The sequence below is a fragment of the Sebastes fasciatus genome, chromosome 16, assembly GCF_043250625.1.
Source record: "Sebastes fasciatus isolate fSebFas1 chromosome 16, fSebFas1.pri, whole genome shotgun sequence".
Taxonomy (NCBI): domain Eukaryota; kingdom Metazoa; phylum Chordata; class Actinopteri; order Perciformes; family Sebastidae; genus Sebastes; species Sebastes fasciatus.
Genome location: NC_133810.1, coordinates 15608495 through 15631993, shown reverse-complemented (window position 1 = coordinate 15631993; position 23499 = coordinate 15608495). Strand labels below are relative to the sequence as shown.

The 23499-nt window shown below is 40.8% G+C and overlaps 1 protein-coding gene across 18 annotated transcripts in view; it reads right to left on the bottom strand.

Annotated features, from left to right (window-relative positions):
* nbeaa (neurobeachin a) overlaps positions 1–23499 on the bottom strand; it is a 110790-nt gene that overhangs the window by 67008 nt on the left and 20283 nt on the right. For all 18 annotated transcript variants that reach the window (XM_074611596.1, XM_074611592.1, XM_074611597.1 and 15 more), the window contains exons 2-6: positions 10550–10781; positions 7763–7863; positions 4261–4356; positions 3887–4008; positions 351–477 (exon numbers count right to left, since the gene is read on the bottom strand). In XM_074611596.1, coding sequence (XP_074467697.1) covers positions 351–477; positions 3887–4008; positions 4261–4356; positions 7763–7863; positions 10550–10781 — 678 coding nt within the window. The remainder of the gene's footprint in view (positions 1–350; positions 478–3886; positions 4009–4260; positions 4357–7762; positions 7864–10549; positions 10782–23499) is intronic.

The window sequence follows — 23499 nt, the reverse complement described above, 5'->3', positions numbered from 1 at the left end:
ATCCAGTTGCATAAACTTAGTTGAAGACTGGTCTTGGCCTTAGACTGGTCTAAGATTGTCAGGTTAGACAAGATTAATTAGGCCTGTGAAGTGTCTTATTTCATTCATAATGCATTGCGCAACAGGCTATCTAAGTCAGGCTTACATTAGTCACTCATAGGGAAGCTTTATGCATCAGGTAAATTTAAGTGTCTAAAGCAAGTCTGACTTAAAGTTATATTTAAGACAAAGACTAGATTTATTTTAATGCAACTGGGTCTAGATGCTGGGTCATCTAACAAGTGGCACAGGGGTTACGAAAGTCTGCACTGACTAAAAATTGTTGATTTGGTCGGTGTGTTTTCTCTTACCTTGCGGGGTTGGAAATCATATTTCACACAGTGCTGAAAGCCTTTTCCTTTTGACTTCAACGATGTCACGATGAGACAGTTTCCCACAAAGTGAGCGGAGTAACCTATTCCTTTACTGGTGCGAAAACTGTGGGAGAATCAGACAGAGTCATGTCAGTTTATCAATTCAAGATCTGTGTTTGAAAATAACGCTTTCAGTCAAAAACATAATGGCTCTGAATTAAAACTAATTATGGTAATTCTTAATTAATGGTGCAAAATTTGAGCATCTGTGAGACTAAATGACACGTTCATCGTTGAGTTTCATTAGATTTGAGTGAAAAATTAATGACTTGACATTTTTTTAATGGATATCACAACAAAGTAAAGCAAACATTTGTCAAATAAATTACATTTTGACCGTGTTGTCTGGTTTGATTTGTAAGACCAGCTGTATTGTAAATTATATAATACTTTTGTTTCCACTATAACTGCAAAAGGTCAGCTATATCAAAGGAAGTCAACCATTTTTCACAGATAAAATTGTACCAAAAGAAATCCTCCCAACCAAACCACAAGCAGGGCAAATTTCACACTCACGTATTGCCCTATTCAAGCCAATACCAGTCATAAAAAGCAGGATTTTAAAGTATTTTTTTTGCAGCACACCGGGGGTCCCAGATCACAGGTGGAAAAACACTACTAAACCCCTTCCCTCCCATTTTTCCCTCCATAATGTTTCTCTTCCCGCACTGGTAACCTCCACGTTGAACCCTGTCTCGCAGCTAAGCTTCTTCACGAAAACAACAACACTTTCACTTCTAAAACAGGCCCAGAAGGATCACACACAGCAGAGCCAGAGAGCAGATATAAATCCCTCTCAAGTGAATCCCTGGTGCACGTTAGGAGAGCACATATCGCGGCCTTCATGCTGCTGCGGAGGCCACTATAAGACATGCGGCTGGAGTAGCAGCTGCATCTGGGGGAGGATGATAAGACCTGGGCAAGACGAGAGGGGGGCTCCCTCCCGCTCTCGCTCCATACTTTACCATGACAACTTGACAAACGGTTACTAAGGCAATAGGATTACACCCTGACACTTTTCATGATCAGAGCTCATCCCTGCGATGGTATGGAATATACGGATGCACAAAACCATTCTGTTCATAATGAATTAAAGTTTCACTGTGAGGGAGGAAGAGGTGAAGGGAGGACGCTGCTGGTTAGCGACACAGAGTGAAGAGGTGGAGGAAAGAAGACGAGCAGCGGAGTAAAGGAGTTCAATTAAATAAAAGGTCAGAGCTAATGAAGCTTCATAGTGGCCAACGGCTTGCACTTACAACGCCAACGTCGAGGCCAGCGAGGTCCAGGGCTGCATGACGAGCGGAGGCATCCACCCAGCGGCGCACTCATAATGGAGTGCCATGGCATTTAAAGTTACGTTCTAATTCATTATCTGTTTATCTATTAACTTCATGTCCGAGTCATTCAGTCCGATAAGTTAAATGTTTATTATGTGTCAGTAAAGGAACTCTGTTGAATATTTATGCTGAATGTATTGTTCAGAAAGAAGTTGCAGAAAAGTTTTAAAGACAAGATTGGTTCAGAAATTCTTTATATTGGACAGTCAATCCCAAAGACAGGTGGGACGCAGGAGATTTTATTAGGGTCTTTTAATATTTATATCTGGAAGCACAATATTTATATCTGGAAGCTGAGGGCCTTGCGTTTATCCACTCTGTGTGCCTCGCATTTTTGCAGTAGCGACCTGAACACCTCGAGTTGTTTAAATTCAGCTCATAGCGGAAAAGTGCCCGACGTCATTAGCGTTTTTTCTCACTGTGATTCTGCTGGATACCCGGAGCTTTATGACTTTACCAACCGTAGTTACCATGATCTGAACAGAAAACAGCAGGAGGCAAATCAGTGCGGCACTTGAGATTTCGGGTAAGATGTTTTCATTAATTTAAACTGTACTATTAACTATTTGGGTCACGTACAGTTCATGGTGTGTAACAAGGTAACGTTAGCACTCATTTGATGGTTGCCTAGCAACAGAAAAAAAATTAAAAGACGCAGCAAACTGAAAAAAACGCTCTTTCTATTGTGGCAACAAAAAGGCAGTGTGGCGCGCCTCGCATTTTCCACCTGTAAAACGTGCTCTCTGATCAGACCCCAGGTCATTTATCAGACATACTGTAAATGCCACACATTATCTGAATAGAGCTTCTCAGATGTACGGATGTGTTGCTTTTCTTGGTTTTATGTAATTGTAAATTTGGCATTTGATAGGCTAAATTATCAATTGTTTAAAAGAAAAAATAACTGATGTATGAAGCAATACGGCAGTTGTAAATTTTGCTGATCCTATGACCTTTGCTTTGGCTCCACCATCAGGTTGAGCTTTCATGATCCTAAAAAAAGTCACATCTCTTGGCGATCATCATGGCAACCCTCTTACAGCCCAGACACACCAGGAACGTCAGGAGCGCGTGGCGGCTGCGTTACCTGTTGTTTTTTATTTCGGCGTCTGTGTTAACAGGTAAGTGCAGCCACAATACCCGTGTCAGACACACGCGCGTCTCAGCTGCATCTCTTCTAGAGAATAGAGGTCTTGCCTATTTTTGACCCGTGCCACGGAGTTTTAACTGTGGATTATTACTATTATTTGCAAATCACCACACAGAAAGAAAGGGCTGACAACAGCAGCTGCAGAAGCAGAAACGCAGCAGACACGCAGCTGACACCCAGCTGAAATGCAGCTGGTGTGAACGCTGGACGCGTGAATCACGCAGCCATCACGCCACCACGCGCTCCTGAAGTTCCTGGTGTGTCCGAGGCTTTAAACATCCTAGAACCCATCAGCAGGCCTGCACATAAGTCTTCAGTCACCTACCCTGTGACGTGTTGACAGCTAATGTGGGAGATTATTCGGTCTGAGCAAAAGTCTGCAGTCCATTGAGTGCTTTCTCGCACTTTGATTAAGTACAGTGCACTCACCCTCAACCTGTCATTTATGTTGACTTCACTTAGTTTCTTCTTACTTTAACCAGAATGCCTTTTGGCATCCAGAAAGAATAGGCCTGAACTTGCTTTATTCAGCTGTGTGCTTTTCTTTGCCTGGATCAATAGTGATGGCAGAAGCAAGAGAGGCAGTTTGTACGGTCAACAAGGGTACACAACAAGTAAAATTTCTTAAAGCAGTGCTGGTTTGAGAACTACTGTCGGTAGAAAAGCTGGTATTTCTGCATCTTTTTTTTTCTGTATGAGTCCTAAAAACAGAGAGTCTACAAAGAAACCTCTTCATCTGTGATCCTGAAGGACTGACACAAAAACCTGATGTTTACCATTGATCTTTTTGATTCCTCTGTAACTGCGCTGGCAAAAATATCATGGGGTCACATAACAGGCAAAGAAATTAAAGATTCATGGCCAATAGAAATACTCATACAATACAGTGCTGAAGTGTTGAGGATTTTTTTTAAGATGCTTTCAGTCCCATTACAAGGATTTTATTTTCATTATGTAACAGTCTAGATGAATGGTGTTCTACTTACCAATAGAGGTATGGTTTGTCTTTATCCACATTGATGTTGTTTAGTGGATCTTGTCTGAACCAAGTGTTGATGGTGAATCCGTTCTGGTAAGGCCATTTGGCAATTGGCGGCAATGCTATGGCCTGAGAGGGGGGGGGATACACACATCAAATCAGCTCTTGCCAATGTTTATAGCAATCAATATACCACTCAGTCAGTCATTATTTGCTTTTCACCACTCAACTCCTTGCACTGGTGGAGCAAAGTGCCAATTAAGATGATGAAGAATGCCTTGAACAACACTTTAGCAATTTGGCTGCATGAAGAATACATTTGGCTGTTTTTTGATAATGATGCTCAGGTGTCAGGTGTGTTTGTCTATTGGTCAGCCTCACCGCCGCACTGCGTCCTGGGAAGTTGAAGAAGGTATCAGGACCATGTCTCTGAGGCATCTGGTTCAACACTGACAAGAGCTTGATGGCATGTCTCGGCTGGAAGAGAGGAGAGGAGACAGGAGGAGATGAGAGGAGAAGAGAGGAGAGAGCGATTGTCATCATTATACGCTATCTACCAACTATCAGAGACACAGGGGGGAGACTGTTCAAAAAAACAAAAACATGATGTGACATCACATCTCTACCACAACCCCACTGGATCAATAACTCTTCAATCACCTCCGCCCTCCCCCGACAACACCTCATCAATACCATGGCAACCCTTAATCGATCTGTCTCTAGAGAGAGCTGCTGGGGGAGGAGAAATTGGAAAAGACTGGGAAATAGGAAGTGAGGTGGATGGGGTTGGGGTAGTTATTAGACAGAGGAGGTAGAAACTAGAGAGGGCTGAAGGGATGGATGATGGTCTTGCTATGGAGCACTGATCAGTGACCAGGGGTTGTTGATTGTGGTTGTCCTGGAGTGCGAGTAGAGGGGAGATTGACGAGAAGGGACGGGGGTGTATTGACTTATCTAGTGGACACCAGCAGCTGCCAAGGAATCGCACAGCACAGCCTGCACCTCGCTAACCCAACAAGTGAGCAGGGATGGCAGAGGAGAAGATTTAGCCTCGCAGAACCATCCCAAATGGCCACAGTTCAGTTTTAAAACATCAACTAAACCTAGTGACGGGCCAATCAGCAAACTGCAGGGAGCAGTTAAGATGACAACAACAAGTAGCACTGTAAGAGGAATTTGTACTAAGCGCTCCCAACGCTCAACTCCTGAATTATCTCATTAAGAGGTTCTACAAGTAAACTTGGCATTGTATCTCTAAAAGTAAGCACAAATCAGCAATTGCAAGGCCTATTTCTGACAATTGTTGGGCATAATTTAGGGGAAATTCTACAATTAACAGTGTAAAATTGTGTATTTTCAGGTTGAAAGCCTGACGGTGTAAGTAAGATTGGTTCAGGTTCAGAAAATGCCTATTTGGCAGCACACAATAAGAAACGTTTCTGGACGGGCTGTGCAAAGGGAGAGAAAGTTAGAGACGAGGAGATGTTGTGGCCGACTGGAATCTCCATTTAACTGGTGAAAAAGACTAACAGAGGGGAAGAAGAAAAGATGAGACGTTGAGCAACGCATTTTCTCCTGTGGAGGAGCGTGGTAGTTATTAATAGAAGATGGTGGTTATATGTATATAGAGCATATATTGTATATAAAGATGGACGACATGACAGCTCCCCAAAAGTGAAGCCAAAACATCTTGATTGCCCCCTGGTGGCTGGCTGCAGTATAGATTTTACACGCCGCCCCCTCGGATGAGACATGAGCCAAACTAAAAAGTCAAAGTCCATGTCAAATACATTTTTCCCAAAGACGTTTTCTGTCATTTTAGGTATATCTTATCACGCTGATGTATGTTCAAGTGTTAATTTTTCTGATAAGTTTGGTTTTAATTAGTTATTTGATGCTATAAAAAGGGGGTGAAACGTCATAATTGACAGCTGTGATTGACAGCTGCCCTGAGTAGTCGCAGCAGGAGGCTCGGGAAATGTACAAGAGAGGAGATGTAACTATAACTTTCCATAACCATCACAAGTCTGTGTATTAGAATATGTGTAAATTTGATAATAAATGTAGTTATAGAGATATTATGGTTAGTTGTTTTGTCATTCTAGCCAAACAGCTACCGTGGTGCTAACGTAGCAGCTAGTTGGCTAACGCTAACAAGCTGCTGCCGTGCTCGGATCGTGATTGGCTCTGGCGGATGTGTGTGTGGGACCTCGATACCGTGGCTCCAGCCCCCCGATCACTACTGTGCAGACTCTGGCTCCAAATGATGTCAAAATCTCAAGATGACAGCTTCCATATCCGGGATATTTTGACTCACTTTTGTACAGTGGGAGGAAGAGGAGACACGTCGTCCATCAATATATACAGTCTACGATATAGAGTGTGAATATATGGCAGGGTGTTGCTGAAAAAATGTCAACCATCCCAAAGGGACTCACCTGGAGTAAAAGAATACTGAATTCACAATGTGTTTCACCTTCACAGCTGATTAGACTGCCGCTGTTTTGTTTTTTCACCATGGTTCTATCACTCAAACAAAAATAACACACTCAAACCTCTGTTGCATTAATAATGTTGATTACGAGAGACAAAAATGTTAAACGGGAGCTTAATTGCCCTTGTCTTGACATACACTCGCAAATCAATCCAAATATACACACACACATAGACACCCATCCTCTATTATTCTAGTCTATTAGCACAACCATCCCATTAAGTGGCATCCAGACTAATGACATACAAACAAGCTCATGCTGTATAATTAATCTAGTATAAAATAAATTAAGCTTCCCCCACTATTAATTGTGGAATACTGGCATATCAGAAAAAAAAGGAAATGTCTCCTTTTTTAGCAGTAATGTGAAATCCTGAGTCTCTTTTGATTTTAAAACAATAAAACATTAAATTACAGTTATAATGACACAATAATCGTCAATTTAGGCATGTTTCCAGAGTTAATCTAGAGTGAAATGTTTATTTTACTTTGTACTAGAGAAAATCAAAATAGCCACTGTAGCCAATCATGTATGCAAACTTTGGTTAAGTTAACAAAGTTAAAAATAGACAAAAAAAGTGAGTTTTTGTGAGTGTATCGGTTTCTCTGCTGCCATCAGGGACACCAAGGGGGTTTGAATTGAAGCTCCATTTCCCACTGCAGTGGGAGAAGCATAAGTGATTTTTCAGTATAAAATATATATTAGGGCTGTCAAAGTTAACGATACGCGATAACGTGTTAACAGAAATTCATTTGACGTCACTAATTTCTTTAACCAATTAACCCAACTTGTGATTTTTAGCGAGCTCAGTTTGAAAGCTAGAGTGAAGATACTGGTATCAAATGAAACTAGAAAATCTTGGTACCAACCATGTCATACTAGCTTTGTCATTGTTTTGTGCTTATGCTTTATATATATATATATATATATATATATATATATATATATATATATATATATATATATATATATGTATATAATATTTTTTTATTGTTTTGTGCTGTTAACTGGTTTCCATTGATATATATATATATATATATATATATATTTGTATAAAGTAGCATATTTGCCCACTCCCATGTTGATCAGAGTATTAAATACTTGACAAATCTCCGTTTAAGGTACATTTCGAACAGATAAAACTATGGAAAATCATGAAACTAATCGTGATTAAATATTTGAATTTATTGACAGCCCTAATATGTATACTGTATATAAAACAATTTATAATGATGATGTTATTATTGTTTTTCCTCTGTTTTGAAATGTTAATGTTTGCTGCCCAGCAGCTGATAGATGTGAATGTGTCTTTAAGTAAAAATATTACTGTGGTCATAATAATAACAACACACACAATCTAAAACTCTTGTAAGAGTCCACCAACTTACCCAGATGCCGTTGTCTCCCCTCAGCATACTGAAGAGCAGCTTCAGCTCCTTGACTGTGATGCTGTAACTGGCCATAACTCCCAGCATATCCACCAGGAGGTCTGAGAAAACACAGGCAGAAGCAGATACAGTGAGCAACAGAGAGCAGAAACAACCACAATATAAATGTGTGTGTTCTCGTATGTGTGTGTGTGTGTGTGAGTCAGCCCTCTGCTGACACTTCTCTGATAAAATAAGGTGAGGTCATTAATATCTGCAGTCAAAATGCAAGTGTGTTCCAAGTGCTCAAAGCTCCTCTACAGTATACAATAATACACACAACCTTGAATCTCGAGCAGAGCTGCTGTGCACAGCATTACTTAATACCTTGACTGCGTACACCACAATGTGAATTCTTGTTGCCTTAGTATATATAGATTTTAATACGTCAGGTAATATGAGGCCAAACATACTGAGAAAGTGTCAAGTACCCTCAGCAACTATAGCTAAACAGACAAATACAGACAACAGTGACAGGCTTGCATATTGTGTACAAGAGGCTTGTTAATGAATATTATTACATATTGTATCAATAAACTGATACCAGATACTCATATCTTTAAATAAATTAATAATATGGAAAAAATACCTACCAACATCTTGTATAAAACCACAAATGTAAAATCAAAAATATATTTCTTGGTCGATCAGTGACTGTTTCCCCCTGCTTCTAGTCTTTATGCTAAGCTAAGCTAATCTCCTGCTGGCTCCAGCTTCATATTTAAAGCTGCAGTGTGTAGATTTGGCGGCATCTAGCCACGAGGCTGCAGATTGCAAACAACTGAAAACTTCTCCCGTGTGCCAAGCGTGTTGGAAACTACAGTGGCAGATGCAAAAAAAAATGTTAACGTGAATAGCCCTAACTAGAGCCAGTGTTTGGTTTGTCCATTCTGGGTTACTGTAGAAACATGGAGGCCGGCTCCATGAAGAGGACCCACTCTGTATGGAAATATAAACAGCTCATTCTAAGGTAATGAAAACACAACGATACTTATTTTCAGGTGAGTATACACTAAAGAAAACATACGTATTAATATCATATTCCATATCTGCCAAAAAAAACAACTAAATGTTACACACAGTCTCTTTAGAAAGTGGTATCAATCTTCTCATCTAACTCTCACCAAGAAGGTAAAAAAGTGTATTTCCCAAAATGTAGTCCTTTAATTTGTTCACATTTTAACAGGCGATAATAACCACCTGTCAACAGCCTCACTAATGCTGCAAAAGGTTAATGACTACGTGTCGTAAAATTGACAAAAACAAGATTGCAAAAGTATTTCCCTCTGAATATTCAGGCAGATAATTAAAAAGTACATTTTGTTAAAAGAGAATTTGTTTAGTCAAAATGACCTAACTGCCTCATTGACTTTCACTTTACACAGATCAGAAACACATCAGTGTGGATGTGGTACCGCACAGCCCTCTCAGAGGGAGGCAATCTGCTTACAAAGGCTCTTCTTTCCCATTAGGCCTGCTAGATATGAATAGAGTCTTCCCACAATATTTCATTAGCCAGAGCCCAGCGATAGGGAATATAGCAGAAGGCTAGCTCACCGAGGTGCTCGGTATGAGAGGAAAACGCAATACACAATGTCCTAGATTCAAAGCCCCTAAGCTCTGTTTTCGGTACGATCAATCCATGTAGGTCATTTTAAATAGTTTTTAAAAAGTGTTAGAATCGTGGATCACAAAAGGGAGTCTGTGACAATTGGCATTAAATTGATTGAAGCTGCACATGCTCTGCTGTGTTGAGCAGTAATAAGTCATAGGAGTTATAAAGCACATTATCCTGTGGGGGTAGGTAGGACAGAGAGGACACTGATTGGGAAGGGGAAGGAGAGGACATGCACTCCGAGGCATCATTAAAAGGGAAGTCAAGGTCAATGTGATCATGTAAAGAGGCGGCAGTGTATGTTCTGTTTTGCTATCAGGCCTTTCCGTACAAATCGCAGCACCCACAGAAACATACTGGGGTCATTATTCTGCTTCTGCTGCACCAGCGGGTTGTTATGGATGTCTGACTGCAGGGCAAACACGCACGCACACGTGAGATAGTTCGGTTGTGAAGAACAATTCAGAAGTGAGTGAAAGACATCTTCAACTATTGGATCTGAACTTGAATTAAAAAGCACAATGTAAAAGTTCTTCTTATTCACAACGATAAATGGTCCAAACTAGGGCTGTGTATGGGCAAGAATCTGGCAATACTATACGTATCATGATACAGGGGTTACAATTCAATATATTGCAATATATTGTGATACTGTAAGCAAAGTGATATATTGTGATTTTAAAAAAAAATAAAATTAAAAAGAATAGACCGTTTGATCGGAGTTCGCGAGTGATTGACAGCCGGCTTATAGACGGCAGCTGGACGGCAGACTCCAGCTCGGCTCTGATTGGTTGTTTTCCTCCGGTCTGTGAAATCTTGCAAATGCCATTAGGAGCACCGGAGGACACCAGAGGACACCGGAGGACACAGAGGTAAATGTTTTTTTCCAGATTACCTGTCAGGATATAGTGACCATTTCTAAAAAAAAAAAAAATTTTAAATCATAGTTGCGCCAATTCTACCCACTGCAGCTGTGATGACTTGTTGGAGTTGTGTGGAAACATCATTTCATGTGTGGTTGTGTTCACATTTCAACATATGACCCCATTTGCATATGAACATATGATTTTTTTTTCTGTCATTGTGCATTCAGTGTCTTTATGCAAACGCTCATAAATGGACAGTTGCGTCACCTGCGATCATGTCGTCCACGGTGCTCATCTTGAGCAGCACCTGCTGGATGAGCCCGACCTCGGTGCTGGTCTGCAGGTTGCGCACGCTCTTGCGGAGGATGGCGGTGAACATGCTCCAGATCTCGGCCTGGCACGTCACCTCGCAGTGGGACAGCAGCTCCACCATGCAACCGATGCTCTCCGCCTCCTGGATGATGAAGTTCATCTCCAGGTCAAACTCGCCGCCCACCAGCTGGAGGAGGGTGAGGGAGAGGGAGGAGGAGGAGGAGGGACATGGTTTAGGAGGCAGGGAAGGGCAGAGAACCGATGTTAAGGAAGGTGGATGGTGGAGGTGTTAGGATGGAGAGAAGGAAAAAGAGGGGGAGGGCGGTGAAGCAAGTGGGAGGAGAGAGAGAACAAAAAAAAGAGAATGATTTAGTGAAGCATTTAACCTTTTGTCTGTAGTAGAGGTAAGCCTGGCGTCTGATGGATGCTGATTATGGTTAGGAAAGCATTTCTTGTGCCGGGGGCCGCACATACTGCAACAAATAAATGTCCTTCATCTGTCCACACACACACGTACACACACCACATCTCCTCTTCTGCTCTAATGTGAGGAGCGTAGCACTCTCCTCTGTGAACTACAATCGCTCTCAAAATACAGCAGGCATAAAAATGGCCCCCTCTACTGCCTCAAATACACACATAACCAAGCAAGAACACACAGACACCGATTAATACACATTTTCAGTCTCTGTCCTCTCAGGTAGCATTAGTCAGAGGACATAATACTTTTAAAATCAAGTGCAAATGTCCTGTCTCCTAATGGCTGCCGGTGCACTATAATTACTTGTGAGAGTACAGCCTTCATATCGCCGTGCCTCACATACACACACTTGCACACTCGTGCAATACACGAACACAAGCATACCCACGCAGTTCATCCTCAGCATACTACACTATCCAGGCAATGGTAGCCATGGCAACCAAAAAGCTAAGAGACCGCCATTGAGGTTATTAAATCAGATGGAACAGAAACATGCAATAGGTTATGAGAAGCTAGCAGACCAAAGATTACAAAGCGACCGAGTCGGACTGTGATTGTGGTCTCTGCACAGGCAGAGAGAATGAAAGTAAAGGATAAGTCAAGTACAGTCAGTGTGTTTCAAAATGAGATGAAAAGGAGAGAGTAGTCCACGGCTATCTGAAGAGAATGAGAGAATGAGTGGTGTCGGTGAATAACAGGGTCAGGGTCAAACTGCATCCAATCAGAAATGAAAACTGAATCTTCATTGCGTTCAACAAAGGGTTAATTCTCCATAATTCATTCTGCGTGAGGCTAAATAACCTTCTCAATAATCTAAATAAACTAGGGCTGAGAATTCATTCAATATTATTGTCTGTGCGCTCTCGGTTAACCCGTGTCTTAATGAAATGATGAGATTTCTTTTTTCTGATTTATTGCATAATAGTGGAACACATTGCTGGCTTGAACATCACCAGCTGAGCCATCTCCATGACAACTGAGCAAACTCCATCCGCTGTCAAAGACCGTTTTTTTGTGGTTGAAAGCTCTGGAAAAAGTTAGGAATTACCTTGAGTTGAGAATATAGTATATTGTCAAATAAATTTTACAACTTTATATGTGATATTGCCCTCATTTGCTACATTGTGATAAATATGTATATAATTCATCATTTAATTTCAGACCTTTCAAGAATTTAAAGGACCAATGTGTAACAATTAGGCGGATCTATTGGCAGAAATGGAATATAATATCAATAAGGACGTTTTCTTTAGTGTATAATCAAGTGATAATGGGAAGCGTTGGGTTTTCGTTATCTTAGAATAAGCCATTTATATCTACATAGGGAGCGGGTCCTCTCTCCACGGAGTCCGCCTTCATTCGGTTGTTCTTAGCTTCACTTCTTATATACAGTCTATGGTTTTATGTGACTTAGCAAATAAATGATATTTACTGACATTTCTGTAGAGATTTATGCTACATTAGGATGGAAACCTGTCCGTGGTCTTGCTTTAAAGAAGATGTTTGGATTTAATTGAAATAAAACTGACCCCAACCCTGATGTACGCACCTTGCAAGAAAAAAAAGAAAATCAAGTGCAAAGGATGTTCTCTTCGATAGGGCCCGTATATAATATTATTGACATTAAATGGAACATTAGCTGCAGCACCCATTAGCAAAACCAGCATTCATTACATGCTGGCCCATCTACAGACTTGGTTTTCAGCCCCAGTGAGACCTTTAAGATTGTGGGCCGTGGCTTTCTCCATGCCTTTAATTTTACTAATATGGCCTTACTTATGATTGATCAGGTTTTAGACTTGGGTATCCTATTTCTCTCACTTCTCTCTCTCATTCTGTCCCTTTCCCTCTCCTCTCCTTTCTCAGTAAAGTGAATTGATCCAGTGCACTCTGCGAACGCACTAGCACAGATTAGAGAGGACCTCTGAACAAGGCATGGAATAAAAGGGGGAAGAATTAATTCATCCCACATCGAATTTTCCCCTCTCCTCTGAGGTTCCCAATTATAGAGCACGCTGGGGACCACTGCGTCCTACAACATCTATATAACCTGCCAGTCTGAAGGTGCTCGATACACCATGCGGCGGCAGCTTAAGAGGAGACAGCAAGGAGAGTCTTTGTGGAAAACTCGCTCGCAGATGCGCGGCAACTTCGACACGGAAACACACACATCCCTGGGGCATATCTACATATGTACAGCACAAGCATAATCTCTCTATGCTCTGCACTTCCCACCGGTGTACAGAACATCACAGCAAGATGAGAGGGGTGATGCAAACGACGGCAACAAATTGGGTCTCGTGACCAACAATAGAGAGAAAAAGGAGGGCGAGCGCAGGAAACACAGGGGGGAGGAAAAGCAGGAAGTGCCCAGATAATTATTATCTCTCCTCCACCAGAAGCAACATCTGAAAAAGAAACTAAAGCCTTGGTGACACTGCCAAGAAGAGCCGCCTGGACCAAGATCATCAGGTGAGGTGACTTGAAGAGACAGATAGACAAAGAGAGATGGAAAAAAAAAAAAAAGGGCGTAGCAGAAAAATATTCCTCGCTCACATCAAATATATGTTCTTCATTTCACGTGGCATCCATAAAAATGATGGATGCTTGAGCATTTCCGCGTCCATTATTTGCTCGAGTAGGGCTTTTAATTGATGCATAAATAAACATGCTGACTAGATGGCAATAAGGTCGATCATGAGCAGCTTGAGCACACTTGAGCGCACTCGAGCGGCATCATCGTCGCCACTATGCATGCACACGGACAAAAGATTGCTAATTAGTTTTATGAGGGAACATGCTTGTTTTGCATAAACACTCGTAACCTCCGATCTCTTCCTTCAACACCGTACCCGTGCATCCACAATTTCAGTTCCCATCAATCGTCTTTGCGTCAGAAACCTACTGGGAAAATTCTCACAAAGAGGACGAGCAATCACATCAATGAGCACGCACAAGAGGCCTTTACTACCCCGACACGTACCCTGGTGGTTAAAGGACACACACTTAGACAGGGACCCACATTATGCCACTCGCCTCAGGATAAAGGGGCTTGGCAGTGCCACCCCCCCCTCTCTCCTCTGAGGCAGTGTGAGCGCTGACCTCACTGTCTTCTTGGCAGCTGGTCGGAGACGTTTGTTTTGGCAGCACTATGACAATGATTGCTCCCCAAGTACTGCTCATGTCTGAATGTTCCATTCACAAAAAACAAAACAAAACAAAAAACGGCAAGGAAACGAGCGGGTGAGTCAAAGAACCTGTCGTCAAGCAGTTGCTAAGGAAGTGACATCCTCTTTCCCACGATCGATTCCACTGGGTTTTATAAACAACATTTGACAGGTACACAGGCTGCAAGGTTGGAATATGTTGCATATGAATGTGTTATATGCCTCTGTATGTATATTTGTTTGTGTATCTGTATATATATTAGGGCTGTCAATCGATTAAAATATTTAATCGCGATTAATCGCATGATTGTCCATAGTTGATTGCGAATCACAGATTAATCGCATATTTTTCATCTATTAAAAATGTACCTTAAAGGGAGATTTATTGAGATTTTTTGTATATATAATTAGCTACAACGATTAATCGATTATTTGTCAACTGTTAAATTAATCAGCAACTATTTTGATAATCGATTAATCGGTTTGAGCAATTATTTAAGGGAAAAAAAGGGACAAATTCTGATTATAGCTTCTTAAATGTGAATATTTTCTAGTTTCTTTACTCCTCTATGACAGTAAACTAAATATATTTGAGTTGTGGACAAAACAAGACATTTGAAGACGTCATATATATATATATATATACACACACACACACACATACATACATATGCAGTGCTCACACTAGAAATATACAAAACACATTAAAGACAGCAAAATATTGAATATAATATACCTCTTGTTTTGTGACTAGACATAAACATTATTTCTTACTTCTGAGCATTGAGTGTATCATGATTGACCTTGAAACACTTTCAGCAACAGTCTGAAATGTAAGAATATCTTCGACTGGGTTCATCACTGATGACTAATACTCATATTGTGGAGGAGACACCAGTCACTTTTTCCCTCTCTGATTGTGGTTATTATCAAAGTAATTTTTTTCAGTGCCTTATTTCTAGGACTGTGTATTGGAAAGAATATGGCGATACGATACGTATCATGATACAGTGGTTACGATTCAATATATTGCGACTGTAAGCAAGGTGATATATTGCAATTTCTTTTAGGAATTTTAGGAAAACTGTCACAGTATAAAGAACACACCACCATATGCATACATTTTTTATGCAACCAGAACAGTGGGATCTGCATTTATCACAGTATTTGTAACATTAAACATCACAGCACTACTTTGAGAGGGCACATACATTGAGAGGATGCATCTCTTTGCAAATGAAATAAAGTATTGACTGAGTTCATCTTTGCATGTAATCTATTAATTAATATATATATTAATTATCAATACAGTGGGGCGCCTCGATAGCTCAGTCAGTAGAGCGTGCGCCCATATAACAAGGCTGAGTCTTAACCGCGGCGGCCTGGGTTAGAATCCAACCTGCGGCCATTTCCGCATGTCTCCCCCTCTCTCTCTCCCCCTTTCTAGACTATCCACTGTCCTATAAATAAAGGCTTGAAAATGACAACAACAAAAAAAATCAATACAGTGTTTTTGAGAATCGGTACAGTATCACAAAACATAATATCACGATACTCGATATTTTCTTACACCCTTACGTCCTCCCTGTGATTTCCAATTCTGCCCCGACCACCAGCTTTGCAGTGCTGCTCATTCAGAGCCTGCAGGAAGCTGGCACTCGTCTTGGCATCACTCGGGCTGCATCGGGGAGGTGGGAGTTTGAGTAGAGCGGGGGTCAGTGCCAGGACCGTCTTCACACCACAAAGAGCTTATATGAGCAGGCACCTCGACCAGCCAAAACCAGCTCTCATAAGAGGTTGGTAAAACAAACACCCTCTGTCCATCTGACCCTTTTTCAGCAGCCACACTGCTCAGAAACAGTCGCTCCAAGGACAACTGGCCTCTTTCACTGAAGACATTCTGACATGTCACAGTAGGAAAAGTACAGGTGTAAATAAGTAAAAAAAAAAAAATTAACGAAGGCTGAATTCTATTGAGCTGCTTCAGTTTCAAGGTCCTGGTATTGTGCATGCTGGCTCTACATCACGCCGTCATGGCTTACTGGGGTATTCAAATAAAACCTAGTAACACCTGTGTCAAGTGAACATGAAAAAATGTCTGCTGTTGTTATAAGTCTCCGTAGTCATTCATTCATTTATCATGACCTTCAAATATGAGCGTTTTATAATCTGCCACCTGAACTGTGGTTAAACCGGCATTTTATTTGGCCACATGAGGGCAGCGGAAACGAGTTGTGAACACGACATTGACACATCTACATTATTATTATCATTATTATTAACAACATTATAACATTATCCACACATCCAACCGTTAGAGAGCTAACTGTGTCTGCCTGCTGTTTGATGCTGAGCAAAGAGTGCAGAGTAGTGTTGTCACGATACTGGAATTTCTTACTTTGATAATCCCGTGAAAAATATCGATATTTGATACCATTTCGGATAACACAGGGAAAGATTGACAAAACATTATGGCAAAAAAAAATAGATTTTTCTTAAAAGATAAATAGTGATATGTATCGTTACTTCTTTAGAGCTTTTTCGCTGAAAAAGGTGCCAGCTGCAGCCGAAAACAACGTTATGAGAGCAGTGAGAGCGAAAACAGTAACATTATGCATTTGCATCTGAGAAAGGACAGTGATTATAGTAAGACCACAATAGGTCGCTTGTCAAAAAAAACAACGAAAAAACACTTTTCAACTAATTTTCAGCGTTCGAACGAACAACCAATGCTGACATTGTTCTGGTGAGGACAGCCTCTGTTATCCTGTTTGGTTCAGTAGAGCAACTCACTGGGATTGTTAGAAGTTAGCATTCAGTTCCTTCAAGTCTGCCCATGCTAAAAATCTTTGCAATCTGTGTTTACCGGGTAACTTGTCAAGTCACATGAAACATTTTGAACCTTAAAATACTTGAAAAGTTCTCCTTTTGTGATTTGGTGTATATCATAGTGTAAATCCTGACCCATCTGAAAGAGTAAAAGACAAGAATAAAACGAGGCCTTTTTCATAGTAGACATTTTGAGTAGGAAAAGCACAGGTGTTACTATAACATTAACATCATGATGTGTTCTATTCAGGAGTCCCAGTAAGTCATCGTGACAGTGGGACAGTAGCCAGCATGCACAATACCAAGACCCTGAAACTGAAGCAGCTAAATGGAATCATTTATTTCACCATCAAATCAAATCAAGAAGGCCTCACGACCCCCAATGAAGCTTTGGCGACCCCAGCGCCAGCGCTCTCCAATGTATGAGCTCGCAGATTTCAAAATGACCAACCTGTTTGTTTATGTTTTACATTTCTATCGCCCTTTATTCATACGGCTGGTTTTAACCTCATTCATTTTAGCCTTTAAAAGCCACTTTCTCTCTTGTATTCTGAAAGGCGCCACAGTAATTAAAATTATCATTATTTAATTGAAAACGATCTCACACAGACCCACCGCAGCCCATTATGTGGTGCTGTGATGGCACATCAAACGAGCCATTACGCTGGCTGATTACTACCACTGACTGTTGAATATTGGATGACTCTCAAGGCCAAACCTGGCAAAAGAGGCACCTGTTGCTCATTACGGCTGTCAGAGATGACAGGTCAGAGAGGCGAGTGGACGGTCAATGGCCACCTCCTCTGCCTCTGCACATTCAATTGAGCCTTTGGAGCTGGCATCATCAATATGCAACTTCAAAGCCCATGAGAGGGAGCTGGAGAGGTGCAGGCAAGTGTGTGTGTTTGTTAGGTAGGTGTGTGTGTGTGGCTCATTACTCATTTGTGTCCCCTGAGTGAGCCGCGGCCATTCAGTCCCTTTGTGCGCCGAGCGAGCGAGGAGACGAGAGGCCCATCTAGACATGAGATCACAGATTATACACTTAACGCTTCGCCAAGAGGGCTCAACGGAGCGCAGGAGAGCAAAATTGAAGGAGGGCGAGAAAAAAAAACAGGAAAAAAACAAACAAGAGAACGAATGGTGTGAACTGCAGGAGGAAGCAGATTGGACAGAAGAGAAAACAGTGATGAGAAAGTGTGTGTGTGTGGTGTGTGTGTGTGTGTGTGTGTGTGTGTGTGTGTGTGTGTGTGTGTGTGTGTGTGTGTGTGTGTGTGTGTGTGTGTGCGTGTGGTGTGTGTGTGTGTGTGTGTGTGTGTGTGCGTGTGTGCGTGTGTGCGTGTGTGTGTGTGTGTGTTTGAGAGAGCGAACAGGAGAGATGGAGCGAAAAAGACAATGAGGGCGAGAGACGGCGGCTGAACGCCATTGTGCTTTCTTATCAGGGTGGCAGAGCGGTTTTATTGCCCACAGCCTTACAATGTGCAGTGGAGGGTTTAGTGCTTCGATGATGACCATAGCAAATCTCTAAAAAAGATATGGATTACACTGGCGCTAAACTGGCCACTAAACACTCAATAATCCACATTCTGTTTTCTGCGTGACCTCATTTTTTTTTGGTAAACAGCATTGATAAGAGCAGCAGTTAATTCTATCACTGGCTCAGATTCACATTCAGGATAATCTAATCTTTGTTTTCCAAGGCTTTCCGTTGAGGATCTATGTGGGCTCACTGGCTTTTAGAGACAAGGGTGACAAGAATATTTAGAGAAAAACAAATATATATATATATATATTGGCAATATCTGTTATAGTGAGAATCATTTACTACGTTTCCATGCATACTGATATTCCACTACAATTGATATGGGTCATGTAAACAGCATTCTGAATTAGGCCTTATTCCAAAAGGAGCATTTTCCAATTAAAACATGTGGGATATGCCGATATTATTCAGGTTTTAGGAGCATTCTTGGACATGTATACAGCACATTCAGAATATGCGTCTCAAATGGGATTTTTACGGCAGTTTGCGATTCACGGCCTCTTGCCTGTTTACCACCAGCTCTGTGCGTTGTACACAAACCAAATAGCCGACAGTTTTTTTTACAAAAGAAAAGCCCACATTTCTGGTCGAAAGGAGAAACACACCTACTTTTAAACATTATGAAAGACTTGGATTTCAACAGGTTTTGTGTTTTGCGCAAATATTGCAACGCCGACCTTTTCAAGGAGGTGGCTGAAACAATGAAAGAGGGAGGCAGTGCTCGCACAGTAAAACAAGTCCTCCAACGGTTACATTAATCGGAGTATGCACGGCTGCATGTAAACTGGAATATTAGTGGAATATTCATTTTCATAAGCCATGTAAACAGCTTAGTATGGATATTGTCTTTTTCGGAATTAAGGCAAAAAAAGAAATATTTTGTGCATGTTAACGTAGTCACTGAGGCACTGGAAAGATTAATTGATTAATCCACAAAAAATAATCAAATAACGATTTAGGTAATTTGTCATGCAAAACTGCCAAACGTTTAGATCCAGTTTCTAATAAGCAGGGATTTGCTACTTTTCATTTCGTTACATGATACTAATCTGAATATCTTCGGATTGTGGACCAATGGTCAGACAAAACAAGCATTTTGAATATGTCATCTTGGGCTTAAATGTGAGATGTTGTGCTTTTCTTTGTTTTATATCATTGTTAACTGAATATGTTTGGGTTTTAGTCAGACAAAACAAGCAATCTGAAGACATTATCTTGTGCTCTGGGACTTGACGATGGATATTTTAGGGCTGTAACTAACGATTATTTTTACTGTCGATTAATCTGACAATAATTTTGAGGGGGTAAAGAAAGCAGAAAATATTCACATTTAATAAGATGGATTCAAAGAATTTTTACCTTTTTTTTCCTTAACAAATTACTCAAACCAAATATTTGATTTTGAAATTAATCGATTATCAAAATAGTTGGCAAATAATTTTTACACTTTAAAAACTAATTCATTAATTGAATAATCCCCCTTAAAATAAAATAATTAGATAAATGGATAATAACAAAAAATAATTAGTTGGAGCCTCAGGTTAGTAACTCTGGAAAACTGCTGTGAAAGTTAGTGTGATAGAAAAAGTAGGAAGGCAGAGAAAAGGAAAGTAAAAGTTGGGGATGAGGAGTTGCAGTGGAAAAGGGCAGCGAATGTGTCTCTGTCTCTGTGACTGTGACTGTGATGAACAATGACATGTTGACTGAGTGTAGCCTCCAGACACAGAGGAAGGAGCCCCCTGGACTGCATTTCCCATGGGTCTTTGTACCAGCGTCTGCACAGATGGCAGATGGGACGACACACAGCCCCCCCAACTCATGAAACATTATTCAGAGCGACAACGTCACATTCACACAGTCAACACACACACACAGCAAAATAAACGTTATCAGCCATGAGTGTATGGGATATTTAAGAACTGTTGTGCATCAAGTGTAGAGCTTTCACTTTAGACTTTACAGCGAGAGAGAGAGAGAGAGAGAGAGAGAAGTCAAGTACGCTGCACAGATCACAGCAGAGCAGCTTTAGAAGGTATGCAGAGAAAAACAAGGTTTCAACAAACACATCAGACGCTGCAAAAATACAATGATTACGTAAATCCACACTGGGGATATAAGGGCGGTTAAGGCCAGCACAAGCAAGGCAGGTTTGTGCGTATATGTGTGTGTGGTAGTGGCGAAGGCAGATAATAAGTAAAAAAATGTCTAAATAGAAATGTCTGATGTAGACCACAAATGCTTTTCACCACCACAAAAATTGCAAAAGGACAGAGTTGCATTATGGGAGGACACATACAGCATGCTAAGTTACATTATGGATGTGTGATGAATCAATTAGAGTAACTTCTACTGGAGAAGCTATGCTCGAATGGTTATGAATGTGTAATTTCATTAAGCTGTCAAACAATATCTTAGTCAATATCTGTGAACTAGCTATAGCTATTTGGAGTCACAACATTAACATAAAGTGACACAGGCAACATGTCTCCAGTCTGCCAGACACACTACAAAACAACAGTGATCCCTTAAGGCAGCAAAGTCTCCTCAGTGACGTGAAAGTGATTCGACTGAGCAAAATCTGACACTGAACAAACCACTGTGCTGTTTAAGATTTGCTGGAAGTCTTGCCATACGTACAGTATCTCTAGATGCATAATATACCAAACTACTTAGTATTAATTAGCAACGATCGCTCAGGCAATGGTAATATCTGTCGACCACTTTGGTCCAGATCATAGACTGAATATAAGAAGTAGGGCTGTCAACGTTAACTCAATAATAACGTGTTAATGCAAATTCGTTTAAACACCATCATTTCTTTAACGCATTAATACAACTTGACATTTTTAGGTTGTAGCAGGCTCAGTTTTTGCATCTTCCCCACAACGCTGGTGTTTTATACTAGACTTTTGTTAACCAACATCAGAAGACAAAAACCACAGGGTTCAAACGGCCAACAGAAACTAAAACAAGCCACACAACATGCACGTTGCATTTTTCCTTAATACACACATTGCATTTTCTCAACAGGAGAGTGCAGATGGCAGTGCATTTACAAACTGATTCGTCAGACACATACAGCAGTTTTCTATGGAGCAACAACCACACTTCCTACTTTGACATCCAAACACTGTTCTCATCCCTCTCACTTCTCTCTCACACATAAGCCATCCAATCACAGAGCCAATACTGAGAAAATGGGAGAAAATAAGCTGGGCTAAAGGTTTGGTTTAGAGTGCTTATCCGCTGCACTCACATTTGCATTTATTTTCCCCCACATAGGATTTTGTTTGTTTGTTTCCTTCATAAGTAGAGACCTAATTTTGAATTGATAGGATTTTTCATTGTCGATTGATCTGTCAATTAATCGCTTACATCGCCTACATTTTGAAAACGAATGCATTAATTTCAATAATGCCCCAAAAGTAATTAGATAAATATAAGTTACTAAGTAACTAAGTAACTCTGGAAAACTTTTTAGTTTTTAAAGTTAAAATGACTCAAACCGATTAATCGATTAGCAACATAGTTTACAATTAATTTATCAGTTGACAACTAATTGATTAATTGTTGCAGCTCTAAAGCAAACCCAAAGCTAAAGTATAGGATGCATGAATATCTGTGTTTTGCATTAATACATAGAATAAAACATCAAAGGAAAAATACAGTAAATCTGCAAAATAATCATAAATCATCACATTTGGCAATCAATTTCTTCATACATTTTTAAACAGCTCTTGGGGAAAGTTGGCCAACTAAATAAGAGCTGAATTGCTGATTGTAAGCCCAATTGACTATTGACGTAGGATGGGCTAAAAATATGTTTTATGTATGAGCCACGATGCACTGAATGAAAAATGAGCTATTCCGGCCTGCACAATTTCATGGATTAATTTGGCATATGGAAAAAGTCATGTATGCATGCATAAATATTGTGGTCCTTAGGCAAAGAAGGCTCGTTTCCAATCAGCTACTGTGATCCTGTCAAGGGCGCTGCGCGGTTAGAGTGACAAATTCCAATCAAGCAACCGCTACCTCCAATTGAGCAAATAACTGTACGCTTTGCAGCTCCATTAGATTCAAAAGAACACAGAGAATTGTGTTCTCAGAGCCAAGAGCTGTACCCTGGGCACAGTTTCCGCAAAAATAACCATGAATGTGAGTCTGCACATACATCAAAGAGAAGCAAAAGCGATTGAGCGTTCCCATGTATTGGCTTGTCAGTTTCTATTAACACTGCCAGAAACCAAAGAGCTGGATGCAAGAGGAGTGAGAGAAGGCGAGATAAGACAGTAATACCTGCTGTGATCTGTCTTTATGAAAGTCTCCAGCTCTCTGCAGACCAGTTCAGCATGCCTTTTTTCCCGCCTCCAACATCTGACTCAAAGCTTGTCAAGTGCAAGCTTAAAACATACTGTACACACACATATACACTCGACAAACTCAGCCACAATACGCACATACTCAGCAGCGCTCATAGGGCAACGGCCTTTTAAACAATTCATTGCAAAAAGTCTTGTAGGTCTTAGTCATTCGCACATACACTCTTGCTTAGTTCGTCACTGACACACTCATGCTTGCCCACAGCAGCAGCAGCAGCAGATTCACATGAATGGCAGCACACAAAAAGAGGAAGGAGTGGAGATAGAGGAAGAGTGTGAGAAGTGGATGGATACAGAGAATCCTCCCAAAATAATCCAATAATAATGAGGCGCTATTTCATTAGCATATGAGCAAAAAAAATCACATTTTTCAAAAGTCTGTTTACTGGAGTGGGAGGCGAAGAGCTTTAAAAAGAGCAGAGAAGAAAAAGAGTACAAGGGATCGAGAAGTGAGGCCAGACGTCACAAAACAGGGCAGATAGGAAATGCACAGCAACAGTAACGGC